The sequence below is a fragment of the Leguminivora glycinivorella genome, chromosome 2, assembly GCF_023078275.1.
Source record: "Leguminivora glycinivorella isolate SPB_JAAS2020 chromosome 2, LegGlyc_1.1, whole genome shotgun sequence".
Taxonomy (NCBI): Eukaryota; Metazoa; Arthropoda; class Insecta; order Lepidoptera; family Tortricidae; genus Leguminivora; species Leguminivora glycinivorella.
The window spans coordinates 3,261,774-3,287,930 of NC_062972.1; the positions used below are offsets into that span (position 1 = coordinate 3,261,774).

The 26,157-nt window shown below is 36.5% G+C and overlaps 1 protein-coding gene across 1 annotated transcript in view; it reads left to right on the forward strand.

Moving 5' to 3' along the window:
- Nucleotides 1–327: 327 nt before the first annotated feature.
- Nucleotides 328–26,157, forward strand: part of LOC125240828 (fatty acid 2-hydroxylase) — a 32,604-nt gene continuing 6,774 nt past the window's right edge. The window contains exons 1-3 of the mRNA XM_048148961.1: nt 328–636; nt 17,053–17,272; nt 17,649–17,818. Of these exons, the coding sequence (XP_048004918.1) occupies nt 352–636; nt 17,053–17,272; nt 17,649–17,818 (675 nt within the window). The 5' untranslated portion in view covers nt 328–351. The remainder of the gene's footprint in view (nt 637–17,052; nt 17,273–17,648; nt 17,819–26,157) is intronic.

The following is a 26,157-nucleotide window of genomic DNA, read 5'->3' on the forward strand; positions in this document are numbered from 1 at the left end:
TTTCTACTCAGGATCAGCAGCTTTTTCAATCCTAGTAGTTAAAAAATTATCCCATACCATTTTTCTTATTTTGTTACCATTTTCCGCACATGTTGTGTGGGGTAACAAAAGAGGAAAGTAACAAAAATGTATGGAAATTCTGGGACACTTTTTGTCTCCCAGTGAGATTGAAAGTATTCGTGATTCTGAGTACAATTGACCTAAAATTCCCTAAAAAAATCAAAATAAAAAAAAGGCAAAAAATAAGAAATGCTCTAACTATTAACTAGGCCCAGCTTTCAAGCGCTTATTTTGATAAGCGTTTCAGCTTCAGTCTTCAGCCGGCATTCGGTCGCGGCAGCCGCTAACGCCATGGCGTTCCCTGTAAGACTCGACGACCAAAACTATGACATAAAAAAGTTCTTACGCGACCACCCCGGCGGCACAAACACGTTGAAAAACTATAAAGGGAAAAATATATTGCAGGCGATGGAAAAATTTGGACATAGTGTTAATGCTTATCATATGTTGAATGATTTCAAAGTGGAGAGTGAGAAAGATGGTAATTTGTGTAGTGTTAGTGAAAATGGTAGGATAATCACGAGAGAAGAGGATAGGAGGGATAAGGAGGAGATCGCTTATTTAGAGGAACTGGAGGTCAGTTGTATCAGTTGTAGGAGGTACCTAAATATTTAATTAAAATTTTGAAAAAACCCCCGACCGCGACATAGTAGATCAATGTTCATGAAACATTTATTTATTTATTTATTTAAACTCTATATTGCACAAATTTACAAAAAAAAGAGTACAAATGGCGGACATAACGCTTTGAGGCATTCTCTACCAGTCAACCATCTGGCTAAACAGAAACAGTTAGTTTGCGATTTAGATTTAGCTTTTTGTCTGAAAGCTGAGTTTGTCGGGAGTGTTATTAGCCATGTATCATGAAAATCGGTCCACTGTGTCGGGGTTTTTTTCAAAATTTTAATTTTGTGGTTAGGTTTTTACTTTAAACTGAAGATAAAATTCTACAAGAACGAGTTATAGGGAAAACTAGCTAGTGATTATTTTAAATTATGATAATTTTCAGTGATAAAAGTGTTATGAAGAAGGCAGGAGAAGTTCAGTTGGATTAGATATTATCTGTAAAGTTTTTCAGTTAGTACCTACTTTTGTCGCGTTGGTTAGTGAAAAAGTTTTTTTGGTTAGCGAAGTTTGTTTAGTCTTATCTATGCCTTAGTGCGTTTTCACATTATCCGATCCGATATCGGATGCCGGACCGATATCCCATACATCACAGGCGCCATATTGTAATTTTGCCATTGAAATCCTTCCGACATCCGATATCGGATCGGATAATGTGAAAACGGACTTAGAATCCACGTAACTCTCAATATTCATGTTGGCAGTTTCTACCTGAATAAATTATAGGAAAAGGAGTTACACAGCGGCTGTGTCCTTTTTTTATTTAAGCGTAAATCAACAATTCCCAAAAAGTTTGTACATTTGGATCACGTCTTTGATTTTGATAAAAGTTGGTACCTAATAGAGTCCATGATGCTGAACACGATCCACTAGGTTTCCCAAAATGTCCCAGGTAGTTTGTATGAAACCTTCCTTTTTGTTACCAGATTTCTATAAAATTTCGGTAACAAAAAAGAAAAGTTTAATATCAATTTCATTATCAAAATCAAAGATGTGATCCAAATGTACAAATTTTTTGGGAACTGCTGAAATACGCGCGTATACCGGTCGTTTCGATGTTTCGAGCTTTCACGTGCTTTACCTTACCTAAGTACCTAAAAATTTTCTGTGATACTATACAGCACGACCACGGATGATTTTATTAATTCTGTTGCGGTACAAATTCACGAAAAAAAATGTACTTTTTTGTACCTACGTTTAAAAAAAATGTACCTTTATGGTTTTGGAGTTTCGACATAGGGGCCGTGGTCGTGCTAGGTAGGTACTCCCTGGCACGACCACACTATATTTAATGAGTTTTTAAATTTCTTTTGCAGTACAAATTCACGAAAAAAAATGTACTTTTTTGTACTTACCTTTTAAAAAAAAATACCCGAATGGTTTCGGAGTTTTGACATGGGTTGTGGTCGTGCTAGATAAGTACTTCCTGGCACGACCACACTATATTTATGTTTAATTTGATGGTCAAATGAATGTTAAACAAATGTTTAGAAATTGTACTTTGTAAATTAAATTACTTCAAAAACTTAGTGTGGTCGTGCCAGGGAGTACCTACCTAGCACGACCACGGCCCCTATGTCGAAACTCCGAAACCATAAAGGTACATTTTTTTAAAACGTAAGTACAAAAAAGCACATTTTTTTTCGTGAATTTGTACCGCAACAGAATTAGTAAAATCATCCGTGGTCGTGCTGTATAGTATCATACAAATTTTCCTTTCATTTAGTTTTCAAGCATATAAGTATGAGCGTTTCTTTCCTTACATTTTCATTTTAGCGAGTTTCTTTTCCTTACATTTGAACCACATATGCGCGTATACGTGTACAGGTACAAATAGTGCATATACATACGCTCGTATGAAAAGGTAGTCTGAAACCTTATAAAAAGGAGACATTTTTTTTAAATAATTAACGTTTGCCTGATGATTTAAAATGTCGATAACGACAAATTATGGGAAATTGATGACAGGCGTCCTCAATAACTATCGATTATCAATCTATCAAATAAAAATATATTTAATGAAACATTACAATAGTCAAATACTATAAGAACTCACGTTCGATCTCTCTTCTCGTAATAAAGTCTACCTTTGAATGGAGTGTTGTTGACCAATCTTTATGAATGGATTTTGTTTCATTTTTAGGGTTCCGTAGTCAACTAGGAACCCTTATAGTTCCGCCATGTCTGTCTGTCCGTCCGTCCGTCCGCGGATAATCTCAGTGACCGTTAGCACTAGAAAGCTGAAATTTGGTATCAATATGTATATCAATCACGCCGACAAAGTAGTAAAATAAAAAGTGGAAAAAAATGTTTTGTTAGGGTACCCCCCCTACTTGTAAAGTGGGGACTGATTTGTTTTTTCATTCCAATCCCAACGTGTGATATATTGTTGGTTAGGTATTTAAAAATGAATAACGGTTTACTAAAATCGTTTTTTAATAATATTAATATTTTCGGAAATAATCGCTCCTAAAGGAAAAAAAGTGTGCCCCCCCCTCTAACTTTTGAACCATATGATTAAAAAATAAAAAATAAATGACAAAAGTAGAACTTTATAAATACTTTCTAGGAAAATTATTTTGAACTTGAGGTTGAGTACTTTTTGAGAAAAATACGGAAAACTACGGAACCCTACACTGAGCTCTTTTACAATCTGACGATCTTTTTGTGAATTTGTGTTATTGGGAGGACATCTAAAATTGTTAAATACTGTGTTGTTTTCAAGAAGAAATAAATATATCTATCTATCATTATAATATCTCATAATAATATTAATAATCCAACTTACACATACCTTTACATAATATATTACCGGTCAAGTAAAAGCTAGTAAAAACAACGCTGATACACATATTATACAGCGTGTGTATTCCATACGGGCGAATATCTTATCTTAATAACAATTAGTATCGGACCTAAGGAACCTAACTACATGGTTTTTTTTTAAATAGATGAGTTATTTTTTTTATATAATAATTCAGCATGCAATGTACAATATTATGTCCATATCAATTAGCGTACCTACCTAAACGTCAACATCTACAGTTAGTATATTCTTAGGTTTAGTTTAGTTTATAGTGTTTTTATTGTTTTGATATTTAATGTTATGTTTTAAAGTACCTAATAAAGACTATTCTGAATATTTGAAAATTTAAAATTAAAAATCACACCTGTAGCAAGACTTGAACTGAACCTGTCCGCTGTTTTTTTTGGAAAACCTATTTTCTATTTAAAGAAATTTAAATAATAAATGTTGACCACTCGTGAAAAAGAAAATAGCTACGGCGTAGCAATTCGTAGCAGTGTCTACGCCAACCAGGGAACTCGATAAGATTCATTGTGAATTTTTATATTGTTTTTGTACCTACGACCTTAGTTTAGGTACATGTATCATACAACATACAAACTCATGTGAAAAGTGTACAGTCGCACAATACAGGGTGTAATGCTAATACGGGCGAATTTCTTAACGATGATGAGTGAGTACAGGTCATAAGCAGGGCCCGTAACTTTCATGCCGATGACATAAATTTGACGTCACGCTGCATATAGTATGATTCAAGAGTTTTATTTACTAATTAATCATTATTCATCAATCATTTTAATCATGACTTCAAAATTAATATATTCATACGTGAAATAATTAATACTTACTTGATACGTGAAAAGTAAATTAAATTATTTGTTTATTTTTTACATTAATTTTATTAATTATGTTTGTTACTATATTTCAATAAATTATTAAAACAAAACAAATTGTTTCCTTTTCGTTTCACGTATCAAGTAGGTATTAATTATTCCACGTATGAATAGCTTACTTTTGAAGTCATTTGTACATGATAAAAATTGATTAATGAATAATGATTAATTATTACAATAAAACTATTTGAATCACCCTATAAGCAGCGTGACGTCAAATTGATGTCATCGGCATGAAAGTTACGGGCCCTGGTCATAAGAAATGTAATTAGATAGATAACCTTTACTTAAAATTGTCAAAAAAAATATCCATATAAAATAAATCAGCAGGCAATGCAATGCACACTCGCATTAAAAACGTCGCAAACATGTTGAATTGCTGCTGCTGTGAACTTCTTCAAAAATTAATTATGGGGTAAAAATTAAGAGTAACTCAAAAACATCTTAATTGATTATAAACATTAATTAATCCTATGTCTGGTTTCATATATCGCCCGTATAAGGCTTACAACCTGTATAAAGATGTGCATGGCCAATTGGCAACAACTATTTCTACTAAAAAAAGACGTATAAATATGTAGACGTATAATTGGAGCAGTTAGCGCGTTTATGAAAGGCCATCAAACACCAAACTTATTAGACAATTACGTTGCTAGCCGTCTATCGCAGCGACCCCAGGTTTAAGACAACAAATTCATTAATAACTGAACAAGCGGCCAAGGGAGGTCACCATTGTCACACTTAATACAAAGATACAAACATTTAAATCGAGTGGGTCCCACAGACCACCTCAACTTCTATGTAGATGGAACATTCAAGTCAAAGTCGCCACAAGATTTCGATTAAGGACGAATTCTTGTGGTTTGGTAGGTTTTTTCGTTCACTGGTTTGGTCCTATTAAAACGAACCTTTTGTTACGGAAAGTCACATATTCTGTACATTTGCACTAATAATTTAGTATTTTTCCCCTCACTAGCTCGGAAACACGTGTTTTGTCCTTTAATACCAGCGGGTAAAAACGCATTTTATCCACTAGTGGGTAAAGTAATTTGACCTTGAATAAAGTCAAATTAACTGCTTTAATATTGATAAAAGTAGGTGAATCTAGTAATAATAGTTATTTGTTATACAAGGGGGCAAAGTTGTATTTTAACGCCGAGTGTGGAATTGAAAAACGAGCATGTGGATGGATTCTATAGTTGAACCACGAGCGAAGCGAGTAGTTCGAGGATAGAATCCTGAACTTGCGAGTTTTTTAACACACGAGAACTAAAATACATTTGCACCCGAGTGTAACACAAAACTTTTCCCCTCACTATAGCGAGGAAACTACAACGCAGAAAATGCGTTTATCACTGCTTCCAGTAGTTCCACAGGTGGTAAATCATCTCTATTACTAGATTCACCTACTTTTATCAATTTTAAAGCAGTTAATTTGACTTTATTCAAGGTCAAATTACTTTACCCACTAGTGGATAAAATGCGTTTTTACCCGCTGGTATTAAAGGACAAAACACGTGTTTCCGAGCTAGTGAGGGGAAAAGATGATTTACCACCTGTGGAACTACTGGAAGCAGTGATAAACGCGTTTTTTGCGCTGTAGTTTCCTCGCTATAGTGAGGGGAAAAGTTTTGTGTTACACTCGGGTGCAAAGTAATTTTACTTCTCGTGTGTTAAAAAACTCGCAAGTTCGGGATTCTATTCTCGAACCACTCGCTTCGCTCGTGGTTCAATCCTTTCACTTGCTCGTTTTTCAATTCCACACTCGGCGTTAAAATACAACTTTGCCCCCTTGTATAACAAATAACTATTATTTTAAGGTTTGGTGTGTGACATTGTGTTGTGAATAAAAGATATAAATGTCCTATAAACAATTAATACTTACGAGTGGCCGTATTCTTATTTGAATTAATTTAAAATATAGTAAAACATTTATTCTAAATTTTTTGCAGAGTTGGCTTGGCCGGACTTTCTTTTTTTTAAAGCGATTCAAATACTTTAGTTTCTCCGACGTCCTTTTTTACGAATGTTTTTTTATTTGTCTAGTTATTTAAAAATATATATATATTTCAAGTCAACTATTGCACATAAGATATCATTACACATAAAATAAAATTAAAATTGAAAAAAAATAAGAATAAAATTATCATTTAACGCCACCAGAGATAATATGTTACTATATTTTAGGCCACAAAAATATCTGACACGATCTAAACATTTGTCAATGTGTATTATATTCCGTTTCAGTAGCAGTGAAAGCTATCTAGTATGTTCTGATACAGGGTGGGGCTTGAATAAATCTCTGTTAAGTAGTTGTTGTGGAGTTGTAGGTAATTAATATTAGATTAGTAGGGAAGGGCTGCTCAAGCTTGGCATAGCGAAAAAAATATATTACTTGTATGTCAATTAAATGACACATTTATTTTAAATCACTTGGTAGCAAACAAGCACATGGTATTAAGCAGTCAACGCATGGACGCTTGCAATCCGCGTTGCCGATCCTTTAGAAATCTGTCTGTATCCTCCTTTTTGGAAGAAAATTATAAACTATATAAAGGTACTACTCTTAATTGGAAATCTATATTATTATGCGTCTACCTACTTGTAATCAGAACACAATTAAAAAGTTTTTTGTAATTTTGTCCTCGATTAAAACGTGTAAAAATCCAATACAACCACTATTTTTTGTAATCCTTTCTCAATGGCAGTAATTAACTAGGTAAATTATGTATATTCATTTCATGATTACAATTGTATGCGCCTATACTTTAATTTTATAACGTGACACATATAAAGTAAAACAATGGTAGGCGGTATTTAAATTATGATAGTGGCGTTTTTTGCTGTCATAAATATTTTAATAATAAGGTCATAAACAGTGTTCTAATAAATTAAACATTACAAACTAAGAAAAAAATACTACTACCTATATTATAGGAATCGATTTGATGAACGAAAATCAACCAAAAGGGCATACTTTAAAAATATTATAACTGAAGGTTTCGATTCTTATACTAATTCAATTCGATTAGATTGCGAGCCCTTTCCCTGTAATAAATTGGTTCGCCCAACAATGCATACCTATAGAAAATTAACCAAATAAATAAGTAAACAAATAAATAAATATTGGGGACACCTTACACAGATCAACCTAGCCCCAAACTAAGCAAAGCTTGTACTATGGGTGCTAGGCGACGATATAAATACGTATATACAGGGTGTCCGGTAATTAATGGACAACCTTTTAACCACCAAGAGGGCACCTTATACTGGTCCAGAAAATCGACTTTAAGGTTTAGTAAAAGTCGCCTGGTTTTCGAGATTTTCACACTTTTTAAAATTTTAATACTACCTAAATTTTTTAAAAGTGTGAAAATCTCGAAAACCAGGCGACTTTAACTAAACCTTAATGTCGATTTTCTGGACCAGTATAAGGTGCCCTCTTGGTGGTTAAAAGGTTGTCCATTAATTACCAGGCACCCGGTAGATAAATACATACTTAATATATACATAGAAAACATCCATGACTCAGTGAATTTTTGGGTTGCAGAAAAACAGAATTTACAGTATTCTGTTTTTTTTTTCAGATTGGTCCGATTCACACTGTGTAAAGCCGGTCTTTTTGTCTTCGATTGAAAAATAAATCACTCGATAGAAGTAGAAGTTCCATCCCTAGTGCAGGCGATATAGACGGTCGCGTGACCTTTTACGGCGACATTACCTTAATTGAAGTGGCGATGACTTGATGAGCGGGTATCCGGGGATGGTGGTGGGAAATACCCGAAAAGCGCAGCGGACACCTCAAAAGTCGCTATATAAAGTATGGCTGATTCTTTTTTTCACCCTGTATATTGTTTTTCTGTAACAGGAACAATTCATTAAGATGTAGGTTGAATTTTTTGGCGATCTTAAAAAACAATTGTGGCTTGATTTTTTTTTACTACACTTACAATTATTAAGAGTTTTGGTTAAAGTATGATAAACAATATTGCGGGTCCTAATTGGATGTCAATAGCCCAGGACAGGGAGAACTGGGCATCTTTGGAGGAGGCCTTCACCTGCGGAGAGATTTCTGCAGACTAAAAATAAACATTTTGAAAAAACCCTCGACCGCGACATAGTGTACCGATTTTCATGAAATATGACTAAGAACACTCCCGACTAACTCAGCTTTCAGACAAAAAAAACTAAATCAAAATCGGTTCATCCGTTCGAGAGCTACGATGCCACAGACACACAGACAGACAAACAGACAGACAGATAGACAGACAGACAGACAGACATACATACACACAGACAGACACGTCAAACTTATAACACCCCGTCGTTTTTGCATCGGGGGTTAAAAAGTAAATAAATAAATAAAAAGGTTTATTTAGGAATATACATATACCTATGTATAGGATTAATCCGATTAATAAGCTAATTGTAAAATGCATGAATTGTTTGTAGGAAATTAAAGGCTTTTCATTTTATTTTCCCCTCACTAGCTCGGAAACACGTGTTTTGTCCTTTAATACCAGCGGGTAAAAACGCATTTTATCCACTAGTGGGTAAAGTAATTTGACCTTGAATAAAGTCAAATTAACTGCTTTAAAATTGATAAAAGTGGGTGAATCTAGTAATAAAGATGATTTACCACCCGTGGAACTACTGGAAACAGTGATAAACGCATTTTTTGCGTTCTAGTTTCCTGGCTATAGTGAGGGGAAAAGTTTTGTGTTACACTCGGGTGCAAATGTATTTTACTTCTCGTGTGTTAAAAAACTCGCAAGTTCAGGATTCTATTCTCGAACCACTTGCTTCGCTCGTGGTTCAACTATAGAATCCTTTCACTTGCTCGTTTTTCAATTCCACACTCTGCGTTAAAATACAACTTTGCCCCCTTGTATAACAAATAACTATTATTTATGATATGCAGGCAGCCAGGCATCGTGATGTAAAATATTTCAAGCATAGTTTTTAAAAGTTGCTAACCAAATGTTTGCGAAGGTCGCCCAATCTAGAGACCACCTAGTTAGGCCAATTTTTATAAGCTCAATGGGGACAATATTGATGGGCCTGATGTTTTTACTAGCCTCATTGATTTATGTGACAGGCAATTACTACGTAACGACTCGTAATAATTGTAGAAGTTATAGTATCTATGTAGGAGTAGGGATAATAATAATTAAGTAAAAAAATCCATTAGGTATTACTAGCCCCGATGCAGAAGAGTTCGTCTAGTAATACAGAAATATTTTGTTTATTCTAATAACGTTTACACATGTAGGTAGGTATATCACGACCCAGTAGTGAGAATTGCAAAAGTACTCTAATATAGTTTATTTTAATTGTAGAATAAAGTTGCATGTGATGTATATTGTTAAAAAATAGAACTTTAAAAAAATGTCTTAAACACGTTCTCCTCTCCTATAGCAGTTCAGCATGCATAGGCTTTAAGATTTGTTTTTAGTAGCAGAATTTAGTTACTTTCCTTGGGCCGCCTTACATCAGTCATGTATTATAATATAATACCCCTCGATAAAAGATAAAATAATAATCGTCATTTTCTTCCTTCCAGTATCAATGATATTTCTGGTATTTAGATTTAGTTATTGTACAATACTGCCATAAAAAATAAACTAGATTAGTATTAGTATTAAACATGAATGATTTTTGAACTAAGACATTATTTTTGTACAAAAAGGAGAACCTCAAAAAATGATCTGACTAGACGAAAACATATGCATCGGGGCTAGTAGGTAGGAAACGTCATCTACTAAAATTCTACTATTTTGTATGGACAAAGTAAATGTTATCATATCCTGAAAACTTTGGTCGTCTAACATAACCCAGACCAAAGTTGTGAGGGTACAAAAAATGATGAATCACTTTGAGAAAAGGTAGGTGCCCTTGCGCTACGCTTGGCTTGTCTATTTAGATCTAATTACATTTCTTATATCCTATACTAAACACCATTTTTAAGATGTTCGCCCGTATTAGCTTTACACCCTGTATACGTTTGACATATAGTTTACTTTTGACGTTGACTTTTAAATAAACTTCTCTACTAACAGTAGACCAGACCCTTTAGCACAACTTGCCTTGTCGCGCGCGAGTCCATACTCGAAGTCGCGCTTGATGTATGGACTCGCGCGCGACAAGGCAAGTTGTGCGAAAGGGGCAGAGAGTTCAGTACAAGAGTTCTTTAATCCATACCTACTAATATTATAAATGGAAAAGTGTGTGTTTGTTGTCCGTCTTTCACGGCAAAACGGAGCGACGAACTGACGTGATTTTTAAGCGGATATAGTTGAAGGGATGGAGAGCGACATAGGCTACTTTTTGTCTCTTTCTAACGCGACTGAAGCCGCGGGCAAAAGCTAGTATTCTTATTAAGTCAACAGGTAGGCGGATGAATATAAAATTCAGGTAATATTTAAAATTAGATCGTGAATGTTGGCAGCGCGCCTATCCCTTAAAAGTGACGTAATTTGATTGTACACCGCCGAAGTAGTTGACACTCAAAGTAAATTAGCGCCATAAGCTATAAACTTCTGGACAAAGGTACTTTAACACTATTTTTATGACAAGTCGTAAAAAGAACTGAAGTAGATAATACAGTCAAGTTCAGTAACTTTTACACACTTGTGCAGACAAAAACATCTCAACACGAGCATATCTTGTCACTAAAAACCGGGTTCCGTATTAGTTCCCGTATTTTTTTTTCAAAAACTGTTCAACCTATCAAGGTCAAACTAATTTTCATGATCTAAATCTTTATGAAGTTCTACTTTTGTGATTTTTGAAAAAACGTTACCCGGGGTGGCACATTTTTTTTTCTTTTGGAGCGATTATTTCCGAAAATATTAACAATATCAAAATGTTTTTCGTGAACCTCTATTCATTTTTAAATACCTATCCAACAATATATCACACGTTAGGGTTGAAATGAAAACAATTTTTCTAATAAAACATTTTTTTCCACTTTTTATTTTATTACTACTTTGTCGGCGTGATTGATATACAATTATACATATTGGTACCTCAGCTTTCTAGTGCTAAAGGTCACTGAGATTATCAGCGGACGGACAGTTGGACAGACGTGGCGAAACTATAAGGGTTCCTATAGTTGACTGCGGAACCCTAAAAACGAGCTCAATTCAACAAAAGGTCGCTAAAATACCATCTATATTCCATCTATAGGAGTGGCCCATTGATAAGCTTATCGCCCAAAACTGTAAGTGTGCCAGAACAGGTATACTAACTTGACAACGCGACTGATACTTATCTGCAGATATCGACGATAGTTGACGATAGACATATAGCTGTGACTAATAGGTACAGTCAGCATCCAAAGTACCAGATCAAACAACGCTTCATAAGTAACTACCATTATCTCACCGCTAATAAAAAAATGGGTAGATAATCTTCGCTGGGCTCAGGTGTTCTTGATGGTGGTAAATGATAAGCGGACTGTAGTTTAAAGCTGGTTTACTCCGAATTGTGAAAGAATACAAAGAAAGTGGTACAGTGAATTGTCGTTGGTTTGAGCGGAATAACCGAACAGTAACAGTAAGTTTTTGAAAAGCTCTAAAAGCTGTCAAATTTGAATTTAAATTGTAAACATTGCCATAGGTGAAATTTGAATATAGAAACTTGAATTACATATGTGATTTTAAACAATACTGATATTTTGATTAAAAAATGGAAATTGAATAAATATGGAATTTTGAATGCTCATTAGAAAGGTAGAGCAAAATATGGACATTTTCATGAGATATATTTCTCAAATTAGTTTCGAGGAAGTTTATCACTACTCTGATCCCAACAATGCATATAATACATTTATACATTTATTTCAATTAATATTTAACTTGTGTACCTATACCAGAGGAGACTATTAAAAAACACACAAAAGAAAATCAAATTGGATAACCGAAGGAATAAAGAAAGCAAGTAAAGTAAAACGAAGATTACATTTAGATATACAACAACGGAAAAATACAGTTAATAAATATAAGTATAAAAAATATTGTAAATTATTAAGAGTAGTAATTCGTAAAGCGAAAATGTTAACTAATGATTCTTTTCTTAAAAATAGCTCAAATAAAACAAAGGCAACATGGAGTATCATAAAAAGTAATACGTGCGCAAATAATTTCATTGCCTCCTCGATTGAGAAAATTAATCACGACAACAACATTATTACCGATCCAACCAATATGGCTACACAATTCAACACTTTTTTTACAAACCAAACCTCAAAGCAACAGCTAAAATCTACAGAATATAAGCCAATTGGACCACGGATTACTAACAGCATTTTTCTTATGCCTGTCGATGCACAAGAAATAAGGAAGACTATAATGTCATTAAAATCAAAAAAAAAGTACTGGCCACGACGAAATACCAATGCAAGTTATAAAGGCATCTGTAGAGTATACTGTCCATCCCCTTACCTATATAATTAATCTCTCACTAGAGAAGGGCATATTCCCTGACGAGTTAAAAAACGCCATCATAAAGCCACTATACAAGAAAGGAGCTAAGGATGACATGAGCAATTATCGGCCCATTGCCTTATTATCAAACTTTTCAAAAGTATTTGAGAAAGTAATTTATAATAGACTCATTAAATACTACGATGCGTTTAGCATCCTAAATCCTAATCAGTATGGTTTCCAAAAAGGTAAGTCGACCTCATTAGCTGTATTTAGGATTTTCAAAGACATATGGGATAAAATAAATGAGAAACAACTATGTGTTGCCTTATTTATAGACATGTCCAAAGCTTTTGACTGTGTCATTCACAGGGTCTTATTACGGCAACTGGAAAACACAGGCATAAGAGGTCATGCTTTGAAATTGTTTGAAAATTATCTTTGCAATAGAAAACAACGTACAGTTGTCTCAAAATATTGTAAAAATTCTAAAACTATTGAAAAATATCAATCTGAATACCAGATAGTAAATACAGGCGTGCCTCAAGGTAGCGTTCTTGGACCTCTTTTATTCTTGGTTTATGTGAATGAGCTCCCGAATTTAGTCAATGAACTTTGTGTACTATTTGCCGATGATGTAACTATTCTTTTTTCGGATGCAAATTGTAATGTATCAATTTTAGAAAACAATATAAATTGTACATTAAGGAAAATTGTAGAATGGTTGGGACAACTGAATCTAAATGTAAACTTGACCAAAACAAATGTTATGCAGTTCAGGAGCTACAATACAATCCCGATGTCATTAAACATTAATAAAGCGGGGGTAGCCATTCAAGCAGTAGATAGCATCAAATTCTTAGGAGTAAACATTAATTCACACATAAACTGGAAGTCCCATATAGAAAAAATAAATAAAAACATATCTAGTCAGTGCTACGCTCTATCTATTTTATCAGAAACCTGCTCAGAAGAAATCACTAGAAATGCATATTATGGAAATATATATCCATTGCTCACATATGGAATTATCTTCTGGGGAAACTCGACAGACGTCCAGTCTACCTTTATCTTACAAAAGAGATGCCTACGTACTATCTACCGTATTAATATCAATGAATTGCTATCCCATAGAGCCCTCTTTAGAGAAAAGGAATTTCTTACGTTAACTGGAATTTATATTCTGGAAATATGTACTTTTGTTAGAAATAATGCCGCATTTTTTGTTAAGAAATCTCAATTGAAAAGTAACTTACGTAACCAATATAAGCATGATCTAGTTCGACCTAGAGTAAATACCGCAATTTTAAAAAAGTACATACATAAGTGCTATAGATATTTATAACAATCTCCCTGATGAACTAAAAACTCTGGAGGGCAATAAGTTCAGATGTAAATTAAAACAATGGTTAATACAAAAAGTATTTTACAACATTAAGGAATATTTTGAACATGATAGTGATAAAATTATGTAACCACCTAGCTTCACTTCAATTCGCGGTATTACCTAGTTATTTATTTATATTTAAGATTACAACTGAACTAACCATAAGTTTAGGTATTACCTAATTAGTTTAGGCATAATTTGCATGATAGTTAATAAAAGTTACGAGTAATATAGATAATAAGTAGATATAAGTTATACATTGCACGCCCATGTCGGGTAACTGTCGGGACTATACTATATACATTATACATACCTGCTATCTTTTGTACACAGTTTGTCAATAAAGTGTTTCTATTCTATTCTATTCTATTCTATAATAAATTAAAAATAATACAAATGATTTATAAAATGCGTAATGTCAACTTCAACGAATACAATATTTGAATTAAAAAATATGCAAATTGAATATTCTTTTTGACAATTATTGTGTGAATTAATTAAAATTATTAAATGAAAATTACAACATAATAATTAATAAAATGAACTAAAGAAAATAGGATCAAAAACTTGAGCGTTTTTGAACGTTTCTGAACATGTGTCTAAACATATACAGAACTAGCTTTTTACCCGCAGCTTCGCTCGTATTAAAATCGAAATTGTGGAATACAAACTTCCACCCCCCATTTTAGGGAAGTGTGGGGTTGGAAAGAGACAAAAAGGAGCCTATGTCACTCTCCATCGCTTCAACTATCTCCACTTGAAAAATTACGTTAATTCTTCGCTCCGTTTTGCCTTGAAAGACGGACAAACAAACAGACACACACACTTTTCCATTTATTATAGTATGTATAATTAAATTAAAGATATTTCTCTATGTCAGATGCTTTAGCGCGTTGTTGTTGTTGACTGTATGTACGATGTAGAAGCAGACACGTGATTTGTGAATGTTATTTGCTTGTAACAAAGCCCACATGAAAATGCGGGAAAAGTGCTAAATAGAATTATCTTGTCTTAGAACTTGTACACTCCTTTTTTCCGTGTACTACTTTCTAATGAGTTGGCAACGCGAATGTGACACTCCTTGAGTTGCAGGCGTCCATAGGTTACGGTGACCGCTTTCCATCAGGCGGACCGTATGCTTGTTTGCCACCGACTTAGTATAAAAAAAATTACAAAATTAAGTGAAAGATATGAAATTTTTTGTGGAAAGCCTATGGACCGGGTCATCTTAGACGTCACTTTATTTAACTGTTAAATAAACACCTGTGTATGCAGTTGGATCCTCCAGGCAGCATGACATCGATTGCTTATTAATAATGAACGCGGAACCCGGCAGCTGCGCGTGACCTTGCGTGGGTGTAATTGCGGGAATTTTGGCGGCTCGCCACCTGGGGGCGCTGTTCAGTATTAAAATTACGTAAAACTTTTTTTTTAAGAACTTTAGGGGAAATGTTCGACCACCGAACATGACTTATTTTTTTTAAAAGGAGTTAGGATCTTTGGAAGGAAGGAAGTCTTGGTACTTTCTACGTAAGATCACAAAAATGCGCATTGTTAAGATTACCTATACATTGCACAAACATAATAGCGTACCTACTGTTTAAAATCTTTAAAGAGGAAATATACTTCAGTATATAAACAGGTAGTTTCAACTAGTGCTCCCTTCTTAACTTACACTGTTTAACATTTTATTTTTATTACATATAATGGTAACAACAATCTGGCAACAATTAACAAAAACTTACGTAATACATGAATGACACTATACCTAGTTACCACAGTCCACAGTTACAGTAAACATCGAAATTCGTTAATTGATCTATCATGTTCGCCGTGGCATTGGGCCGTGTCCATCCGATGCAACGTCTAATCAATAAAATGCACGATTTTTTGGAAAATTTCTATTTTTCTGTGAAATTCAAATTTTTCGGATAAATCTGGCAGGCAAGCATGATAGCGCGATAAACGATAAAACGTCAGGCCGTCCTTTTCGCACTATTTGTAAGTGCCGACGTTTTATCGTTTATCGCGCGACCATGATATCGGTGCTGCTCTCTATATTTTAAACATAAAACTTGTGTACTTATCTCATCTATTAGACCGGTTTGTGGTTTCGCCTAGTTTGCAACTCAGTCAAGCTGTAATGATGTCCCAAATATTAATTTATTTAACCCGTCCTCCGTCCAAAGTTTGATTGCAATTAAACACGGCAACACGGCAAGGGTACGCGGGGAATCGCGAGAAAGTATTGTCTACGCCAAGACAGGGCAGGATCTAGGGCCGCAGCGAGTGGAGCGGCTGCTCTAGGCGCCACACTAAAGCAGGGGCGTCAAAATGGCAAATTAAAAATAAAAGCAGCGTTTGCAATTTTAGTAGTAACTAGGGGCGGCCTAATTCCATTTCGCTCGGGCCGGCGCTGGACAACTGGACATAGGTATCTATCTACATTATCTACTTAAGTACATGGGTATTTTTCGACATGACTACCGACATCGCGTGCTATTATGTATGACACACATTGACGACACGTGTTCGCGTCAATTAATAATTTTGGTCACCAGTTTTATTTTCAAATACAAAATACTAGCCGTCCAAATTAGGTGTGGTGCCCAATGACAAATACAAAAACTTCTACCGAATCTAAAAATTCATGATCTTTGCTTAGGATATTTTTACTGAGTTTAATTCTATACTGGGGGGCTACCGTGACGTATAAAAGCAAATCGCTGTAGTTTAGGTTGAGTGAAAAGGACAGATTTATAGAAGTTGTCTGTCTGTCCCTTTTTCTCTACCTACATTGAATTGCTTTAGTAGTTCATGGCAGCCCACCTGATCTTTCTTTAATGTTGTCCCCAGGCTCGATTGGACTGGTCAAAGCCTCTCCTATCGCAACTAGACGCCATCGCCCCAGACTACGAGAAGTGGGTAAACAGTGCTGTGTACCGGCATTGTCGACTCTTCAGCAGCCCAGTGTTGGAAGCGCTTACCTTCACACCCTGGTACCTGGTCCCAGCTTGCTGGTTACCAGCTATACTGTGGCTGGCCACACATCAATACAGAGAGCACGTGGCTCAAGGTGAGTGAACATATGCCGGCTCTTCGGTAGCTGTTGGAGACACTGACCTTCATACCCTGGTATCTGGTCCCAGCTTATACGTACGACATGATAAAACCTAAGTATTATACTACTAAGATGCATTTTCATTCTTATAGGTAGGTAGATCTCTCTATAGTCTATATGTCGCCATCCTAAGACCTAAGGTTTGGGAATTGTGGGAAAGGCGTAGAAAAATTTGCACGCATCCAGCAGGCCTCCGTGGTTAAGTTGGTCAGAGGGACGGCTTCGGCAGAGCCGGAGGTCGCAGGTTCGAATCCTGTCAGAGGTGTGATTTTTTTTTTCATTTTTTCTTTAATTTAAAAATAATAATACTTACCTATTATGTTTCTTTCAGACAGCACCGATGCCCTCTCCATCCTTCAGTTTTCCTGGCACCTCGCGCTGGGCCTATTCCTATGGTCCATCATAGAATACTCGCTCCACCGATGGGTCTTCCACTTAGACCCTGGGAAGAACCTCACCATGATCAAGATACATTTCCTTGTACATGGTCTACATCATAAGGTAAATGTTTTTGAAGTTAAATTTCTAACGCGACTTCTAACTGACAGCATTACGGCTCAGCCACGACATTGGTCTAAGCGCGACAGCGGCGAGCGGCGGCCATACATTGAAGCGAGACACAGCGATGGGACTTTTCATTCGCACGTATGGCTGCCGCTCGTCGCTGCCGCGCTTAGACCAATGTCGTGGCTGGGCCGTTAAACGTTTAACGCCGTTATTTTGAAATGCCCCTTCATATTTTCATTCCCACATTACGAAGTTTCACTTCTTTCGCACGGAGGAACTCCACGAATATTTTTTTTTGATATCGTTGTTCAGTGGGGGTTACAATGAAATACTAAAGACGTTCATCAGTTAGGTCAGAGAAAGAAACACAGCTATAGCAGATAAATAGCTCCGTCCCTCTCTCTCAACCTAAACCACAGTATAATAAAGAGTACTATCGTACAGTGTGGCCACTCCCGCTCCCCGCTGAAAGTGCCGCCCACCCCCTCTCGGTTACCTCACAGTTACCGCCTGTCAAAAACGCGAACAGTCGTCCTGTCATATGTCACTCATACAAGCATAGTACGCGTTCACCTACACGAGCTTAGACTGTGTGCTAAGAACGCGCCTCTTTCGTATATTTGATCGCCAGTGTCCGAGGTGTGCCAAAACTGAGCAGCTTTAGCACTTCATGGTAACCCCCCGAATATTATATCTGAGCGGCCGGAGCGCGCAAAAATATCTGAACACGCCTTGACAATAGAGGCATGTCCAGATATATATGAGCAGTTGCCTTGACTGATGGCGACTGTTCGAAATCTGTGAACGCCGCACGTCGGAAGCTTTTCAAATGCGTAATACAAAAAAAATTGGTTTTGAGCCTAAATACGATCCACTTCTGGTGTTCCGGATGTCCATGGGCGGAAGTGATCGCTTACTCTCGCTCGCTGTCTTTTGCCTCCTGTCGCGTAAAAAAAGATTATGAAATGGTATAATAAATCGTTAGGCATACGTATTTGCAGCGATAGGCGCGATATAGACCATGATTGCCTATGTTATTGTTCGAGCGCCCTATACTTTGAAGCAGTTAAATTTAAATAGGTACGTTCATCGTAAACATGACCATGGGTGAACAAAAGATAGCGCGTGGATGTCAAACAACAATCAAAGTATTACTAGTAAGTTTGTCTATGTTTACACGAAAGGCCTAGCGGTAAAGAGCGTGCGACTTTTGATCCGGACGTCGCGGGTTCGAACCCCGGCTCGTACCAATTAGTTGTTCGGAAGTTCGGAACTTATGTGCGAAATGCCATTTGATATTTGCCAGTCGCTTTTCAGTGAAGGAAATCAAGGAAAACATCGTGAGGAAACCGGACTAATTCCAATAAGGCTTATAGTTACCCTTCGGGTTGGAAGGTCAGATGGCAGTCGCTTTCGTAAAACTAGTGCCTACGCCAAATCTTGGGATTAGTTGTCAAAGCGGACCCTAGGCTCCCATGAGCCGTGGCAAATGCCGGGGTAACGCAAGGAGGATGATCGTTACACGAAATAAAAATGTTCATTAATTTAAATATGCCGATTTATATTTGACGACCGGTCTGGCGCAGTCGGTAGTGACCCTGTCTGCTACGCCGCGGTCCGGGGTTCGAATCCCGGTAAGGGCATTTACTTGTGTGATGAGCACAGATATTTGTTCCTGAGTCATGGATGTTTTCTATGTATATAAGTATTTTATACTATATATATCGTTGTCTGAGTACCCACAACCTTCTTGAGCGTACCGTGGGCCTCAGTCAATCTGTGTAAGAATGTCCTATAATATTTATTTATTTATATGCACATTGCACCGTGAAACTAATCGTGAATACCAAACGCAACCCATGCCAATATAATAATTAAATCTATAGCAATTTTAGATATATCTGGATAAGCTCAAAGAGTTCTATTCATAGACCGATTACAATTAGGATTGCCGCTGAGTGCTCGAACTTGGCATAGATTTTGATTTACCTGTTTTTAGGGTTCCGTACCAAAAAGGTACAAACAGGAACCCTTATGGTGCGATTCTGTCCGTCTGTCTGTCCGTCTGTCACATTCCTAAATATCTCGAGAACTACTAATGCTATCAACTTGAAATTTGGAATAGTTATGAACATTCTAAACCTCTACAAATAGAAAGTATAATTTTTTTAAATTTATGAATTTTAATTGTAGAAAATGGCCAAAATGAATGGGGGGCAAACTGCAAATTTCAAGTTACTAGATCAAGTGAGATATCGTTAGAAAGAGCGCAAATTGAACGTAAATAAACTATTTTTTATAATTTTTTTGTTGTGGAAAAAAAAAGAATTTTGAAGGAAAATGTAAAAAAAAATACCGTTCCCCCCCCTTATCTCCGAAGTTCTCCTTGAATGGTTCCGCAGTTACCTCACTGGCAGGAGACAATTCGTTGGCGTCGGGGTTAACAGCAGCGATCAGATACCAATGTCTTTCGGAGTGCCGCAGGGCAGTATCCTTGGCCCAACGCTTTTTCTAATTTATGTTAATGACATTTTCAATCTTCAATTGCTTAACGCAGAAGTAATCTGCTATGCAGACGACACAGCGGTTTTATTTCACGGGAAGACATGGGACGATGCATTTGCCAATGCGGAGCTTGGCTTGGCAGATATTGGCGCTTGGTTAGACAGCAATCTTCTTACCCTTAAGTCAACCTTTCTCACTTTTTCCAAAACATCTTTTTCTTTAGCCCCCCCTGGTAAGAGCCTAACTATTCACTGTAAGGGTTGCCCTAATCTTGGCAGTGCAAACAGACCCAATTCATGTTCCTGCAGTAAGTTGGCGAGAACGCACATAGTAAAGTACCAAGGGCTAATAATTGACGAGTTCTTATCATTTCAGCAGCATATCTCCATGTTATGTGGACGAGTGAGGAAATGCATATATGTCATGAAAAAACTACGCGATTGCGCGTCGGAGCAAGTGCTTCGCCAGGTGTACTGCGCTCTTTGCCAATCCATTCTGCAATACGGGATTTTGGTCTGGGGTAGCGCTAACAAGACCACATTGCTGCGATTGGAGAGAGCGCAGCGCGCTGTAATCAAAGTAATGTTTAGGAAACCCTTTCGTTTCCCAACGGATGATCTTTACCGCCAAACGAAGCTGCTGAGCGTGAGACGGCTTTATATCCAAAAGGCCATAGTTAGAGCTCATGTGGATGTCAAAGCTCTGCCAATCTTGGCGCAACTTCTCGAACGACGTAATTTTAGAGTACCTCTTCCAAATTACAGATCCGCATTTGCCAAGCGCTCACCTCGATACATGCATCTACGCATGTATAATAACATATCCAAACAACATTTTATTGCTAGCTACACAATAAATAAGCTCAAGGCGTTTGTGAAGAGGTGGTTACTGGAACTCTCGTATGCTGATACGGAGACCATTCTCCTGACTCGGTAATACGGTTAGCAGCTCACGTACACACGCGCGCACGCGCAATCACACACACACACACACACACACACACACACACACACACACACACACACACACACACACACACACGCACATGTACACACACACACACAAACACACACACACACACAGACACACACACACACACACACACACACACACACACACACACACACACACACACACACACACACACACACACGCACGCACGCACGCACACACACACACACACACACACACACACGCATTCGCACGCACTCTTGTATATATTGTAAATAAAAATAATATTATAAGTAGCAAGTAGTAAATAATGTTACCTTGGCTCTTCCAGTCTTCATAAACCTAAGTTAAGTAATAATTCTAATTTTGTTCGCACTCCAGGGTCCCAAGATACAGGCTCAGCCTAGTTTGGGGTCCGCCAGATGTACCAATATGTTTATTTTGTGTTTGCTTAATAAATACTTTTTACTTTACTTTACTTTACTTTAAGTTTACCAACTAAAAATTATGAAAATTTTAGGAAACATTGGTTTTATGCTAAATATTACAGGAAAAATATAATCGTGTTTGTATCTTGGAAACTTTTTTTTTATTCACAAAAGCTTTTCATATTTTTACTTTCAAGTTACCCACCCTTGCGAATGTATATCGTACTTCAAATTAATACGAGATGTTACGTAAACCGTCTTCTTTCCAATAAAGTAAAAACTGTTTAAATCGGTCAACATTATAAAGAATTATCCCTGAAAAACCAACATAGTATACAGGTCGCGCAAATTAGTTAGCGAATTCACGAAGAGATGGCGCTATACACAATAATGCTCATTAGTACCTAAACTTTTGTCTTCTAGTCAAGTCATTAGAGTTATATGAAAACATGAGATTATTTCGACTAGGTAGTTTGAAAGAAAGTTTGTACGGGACCCTCGGTGGGCGAGTCCGACTCGCACTTGGCTGGTTTTTTTTATAACGGCTTTAGGTATAGGAGAATCCGATGAAAAAGTATGTGAAAATACACTAGGTAGGTACAGGTTTTATTATTCCACGTCGGTGGCAAACAGGTATACGGCCCGCCTGATGGAAAGCGGTCACCGTAACTTATAGACGCCTGCAACTCAAGGGGTGTCACATGCGCGTACATATAAAAATGAGATCCCAAACCTAAGGGTTGCTAGATAATTGGTTATCATTCTGAAACTTTTCAGGGTTTTTGTTAAGGTCATCCATACGAGTTAGATAGGTCAGCTTAGGTTTTGATATGGCAATTCTGAAAGTTACGCATTATAAATAAGTGGGTATTAGTTATTTTTTTTACAAGGAGCAAAGTTGTTGTTTAACCGCACGTGTCAATATTGATACCCGGGCAAGGGAAAGATGAGCGTTGCGAGGGTTTCAAGGCACGAAGGTTACAAGGCAAGGCAAGGGGCAAGGAAGGAAGGAAACTTTGCCGCCGAGTGAAACACAACATTTTTCACCACACCAACACGAACAAAATACTGACTATCAAACTAAAACAAATCCATCAATCTATTCAATATTTATTATTCAAGATCATAATTTATAGGTAAATTCTACCAGTCAGCTTAAGACAGCAAGTTAAAATTTCTATGAAATTACTTTGCACTCTAGTGGATAAAATGCAATTTTGCTATCTGTTTTCGAATAGCAAAGTAAGCCTTTACCAGTTGGTGTGGCGAAAAATAATAATATGACTTTATACTCTATGGGAAACAATAGAGACTCACTTTAACTGCTTTGTTTTATCCGGTAGCATAACAATGCAAGCTTACTATTATTGCGAACTCTAGCGTACTGAGAAAGAGAGCTGCTTGTATTACAAAAAACATAATACAATTATACAATCATTATACTTTTATTGTTTAGGCACAAGGCACGCGATCCTAATAATCAACCTACCTACAATCAGAGTTTTGAATGATTCACGGTTATTTTCATTAGACTTATATTGACCGGGATATAGACCGTGATTACCTTTTTGATTTTTGTCGAGCTCCCGATATTTCGACGCAGTTGCATGCATCATGATCACGGAAAACTGACGAAGGCGGGTGGATGTTAAAGTTGTATAGACAGCGCGCGATCTACCCTCCTTCGCGCGCGTCGGCTGCGTTCACTTTCAGCGTTACCACTGGTCGCGTTCACACTCGATGGTCTGTCCAAACACACTATACTCACAGTGTCACTACGTTTGTTCTACGTTTGTTTGTTGTATGGAATCCAGTGATTTGTTTGTGTAAAAAACCGGTGAAGTCAGAATTGAACAAACGTAGTGACACTGTGAGTATAGTGTGTTTGGACAGACCATCGAGTGTGAACGCGACCAGTGGTAACGCTGAAAGTGAACGCAGCCGACGCGCGCGAAGGAGGGTAGATCGCGCGCTGTCTATACAACTTTAACATCCACCCGCCTTCGTCAGTTTTCCGTGATCATGATGCATGCAACTGCGTCGAAATATCGGGAGCTCGACAAAAATCAAAAAGGTAATCACGGTCTATATCCCGGTCAATATATACCTACAATCAATTTAAATACACAGACTGTTTTTATGATATCCAGTTACCAAGTGCTTAAAAACTGTTCGTTGTACTAGAGTCCTTTATTGTCCATTATAATATTTATAATACCTATGTCACACATTGTGGTTAAAAACATGAATCATAAAAACATGACCGAATATTTTTTTTTCTACTCGTCGACTTTAATCTGTCAAATAGGACACCACAGACTAAACTATAAATGCTGATTTTTCAGTGCTGGATAGTCTTTGACACTTAGTCAACTATAATATTTCAATACACTTCACTTTAATTAACTGAAATAAATTCAAAAATACAACTTCATACAAGTTCTATACTAATTTGCGATACCTGGCAAATTTTTCTGCATCTGAAACACATTTTTTTTAATCTATCGCGTATCGACCAATCAGAGACGGGTATTATAAACAATTGGTTGCTAGGTGATTCGATGTTGATACAACGGTGAACGACGCTATTAACATTAATTTTAACTTGAATGATGATATTTTTCGTCCATTGATGATGAAAATGATGACTCATAGAAAAAGTATTGTATACAATTAGTGATGAATTAAGCTTTTCACTATCGTACCGAATTGTTAGGCCACTCAGCAAGCTTCGTGGCCTAAACATGGTACTCGACTGAAAAGCTTTGTATTATATCACGATTGTATAAAATAATATTATAATTTGCCAGTGGCAAACAAGCATACGGGCAGCCTGATGTCAAGCTGACAATCCGCCGCCTGCAACACCAGCCGGCCTGGACAAAATGACAATCGTTGGCGCTAAACGCCGTTCAATACGCAGTCTGGCTCTGTCGCGCGAATACGGGAGAGTGACAGAGTTAGCTTGCTACGATAACGATATCATCGTAAGCGATTATGCACTTAGCATCGTACCCGAGGTGTTACATGCGCGTTGCCTCTGGCGAATGGCGACCTTACGCACTCCGAGACACGTTACGTTTGTCTGGCCTTTGAGAATTGGATTTGCGATTGGCGCCAAAAGTTATTCAATATGTCTCTCTCCCTCTAGTTCTTAAGAGGATACGGTAGCGAAAATGCTAAAATGGAAAGGCCCTTTCAACTTGGGAATTTTAGTTAAATCAAAAGTTAAAATAATTTTACTTTTTAAAGAAAATTAAAATTAACAATTAAAAAGTTAAAATAATTTTAGTTTTTAATCGAAAAAAATTGTCCATTAAGAACAACTCAGTCAAAAGATATTTCAAAAAAATCTTTGAAATTGAGGTTCCGCTCTCGACTCTTTCCTCCTTCAAAACTTAATCAATCGGAACGAAATTTGAGAATCTGAATAACAATGAAATAATCTATTTCGGACAGTTTAGCTTTTTTGGTTAATTGTTACCAATCTTGAGTATCACACCTTTTTTTGCGCCACAATGAAAAAGCCGTTTTTGGAAATTTTTGATTGGCTCTAGAGTCGAGTCTTTAAAAAGCAGAATATCAAAAAAATCAAAACGGTCCGACACAGATAAAAATAATAACAATCTGTATTGAAATAATCATTGCTCTATCTTCAAAAACCAGGGATGAAATAGTCGAGAGCGTTTGTATGGAGAATTGACCCCTCCTGTATCGTCTTAAAGCCTGACTAGAAATATTATGATTATTGTCAAGAGGGCGCTGTTATTCTGATGTACGGGGTGACAGTTCAGTATAGCATGAAAAAAAATAGTTCACTGAGAGAAATTTGCATTGTGAATTTAACAAGTTCGACTTGTTACGGTTTATCCGTTTGAATCAGCCAAACGTATGTTTAAAACAATATGTGTCAGGTTGTTTTTATAAAATCGACTTGTTGATTCAAATATATTGCCGATTCAAATGACAAGTAGCTTGTTGTTTGAACCAAAGAGCACGTAGGCGCTATTTTAAGCAAAAAACTTGTTGAACGAACATGAAAACTGGTTGTATTTTCTCTCAGTGTTCTAATGAAATTCCGCAACATGGTCCTCATCATATATATCAGTCATATATTTCTGGACAGACTTTAGATTAGGTATCTATCTAACAAATGTCAAACCTTACCTAACGTTTGACGTAAACCTACTCTATTACATATTTAAAATGCCTACGCAGATAAAGAGACATTTTGCAATGCACGCTAAATCGTCAGGCCATTAAAGTAGGCGATTTGTGTTAATAAATTATAGGTAAAAAGCCGTATTCGCACATTAACAATATTCTGATGATTGAAATATTGATTTGATAGAAAAAAAAAATTTCGCCAGTAGCTCCTTTGGTGCTGCACAAATTTTTGAGGCATATTCTACGTTAACTATAAAAACTTATTGAGTAAAATTAGTTCAA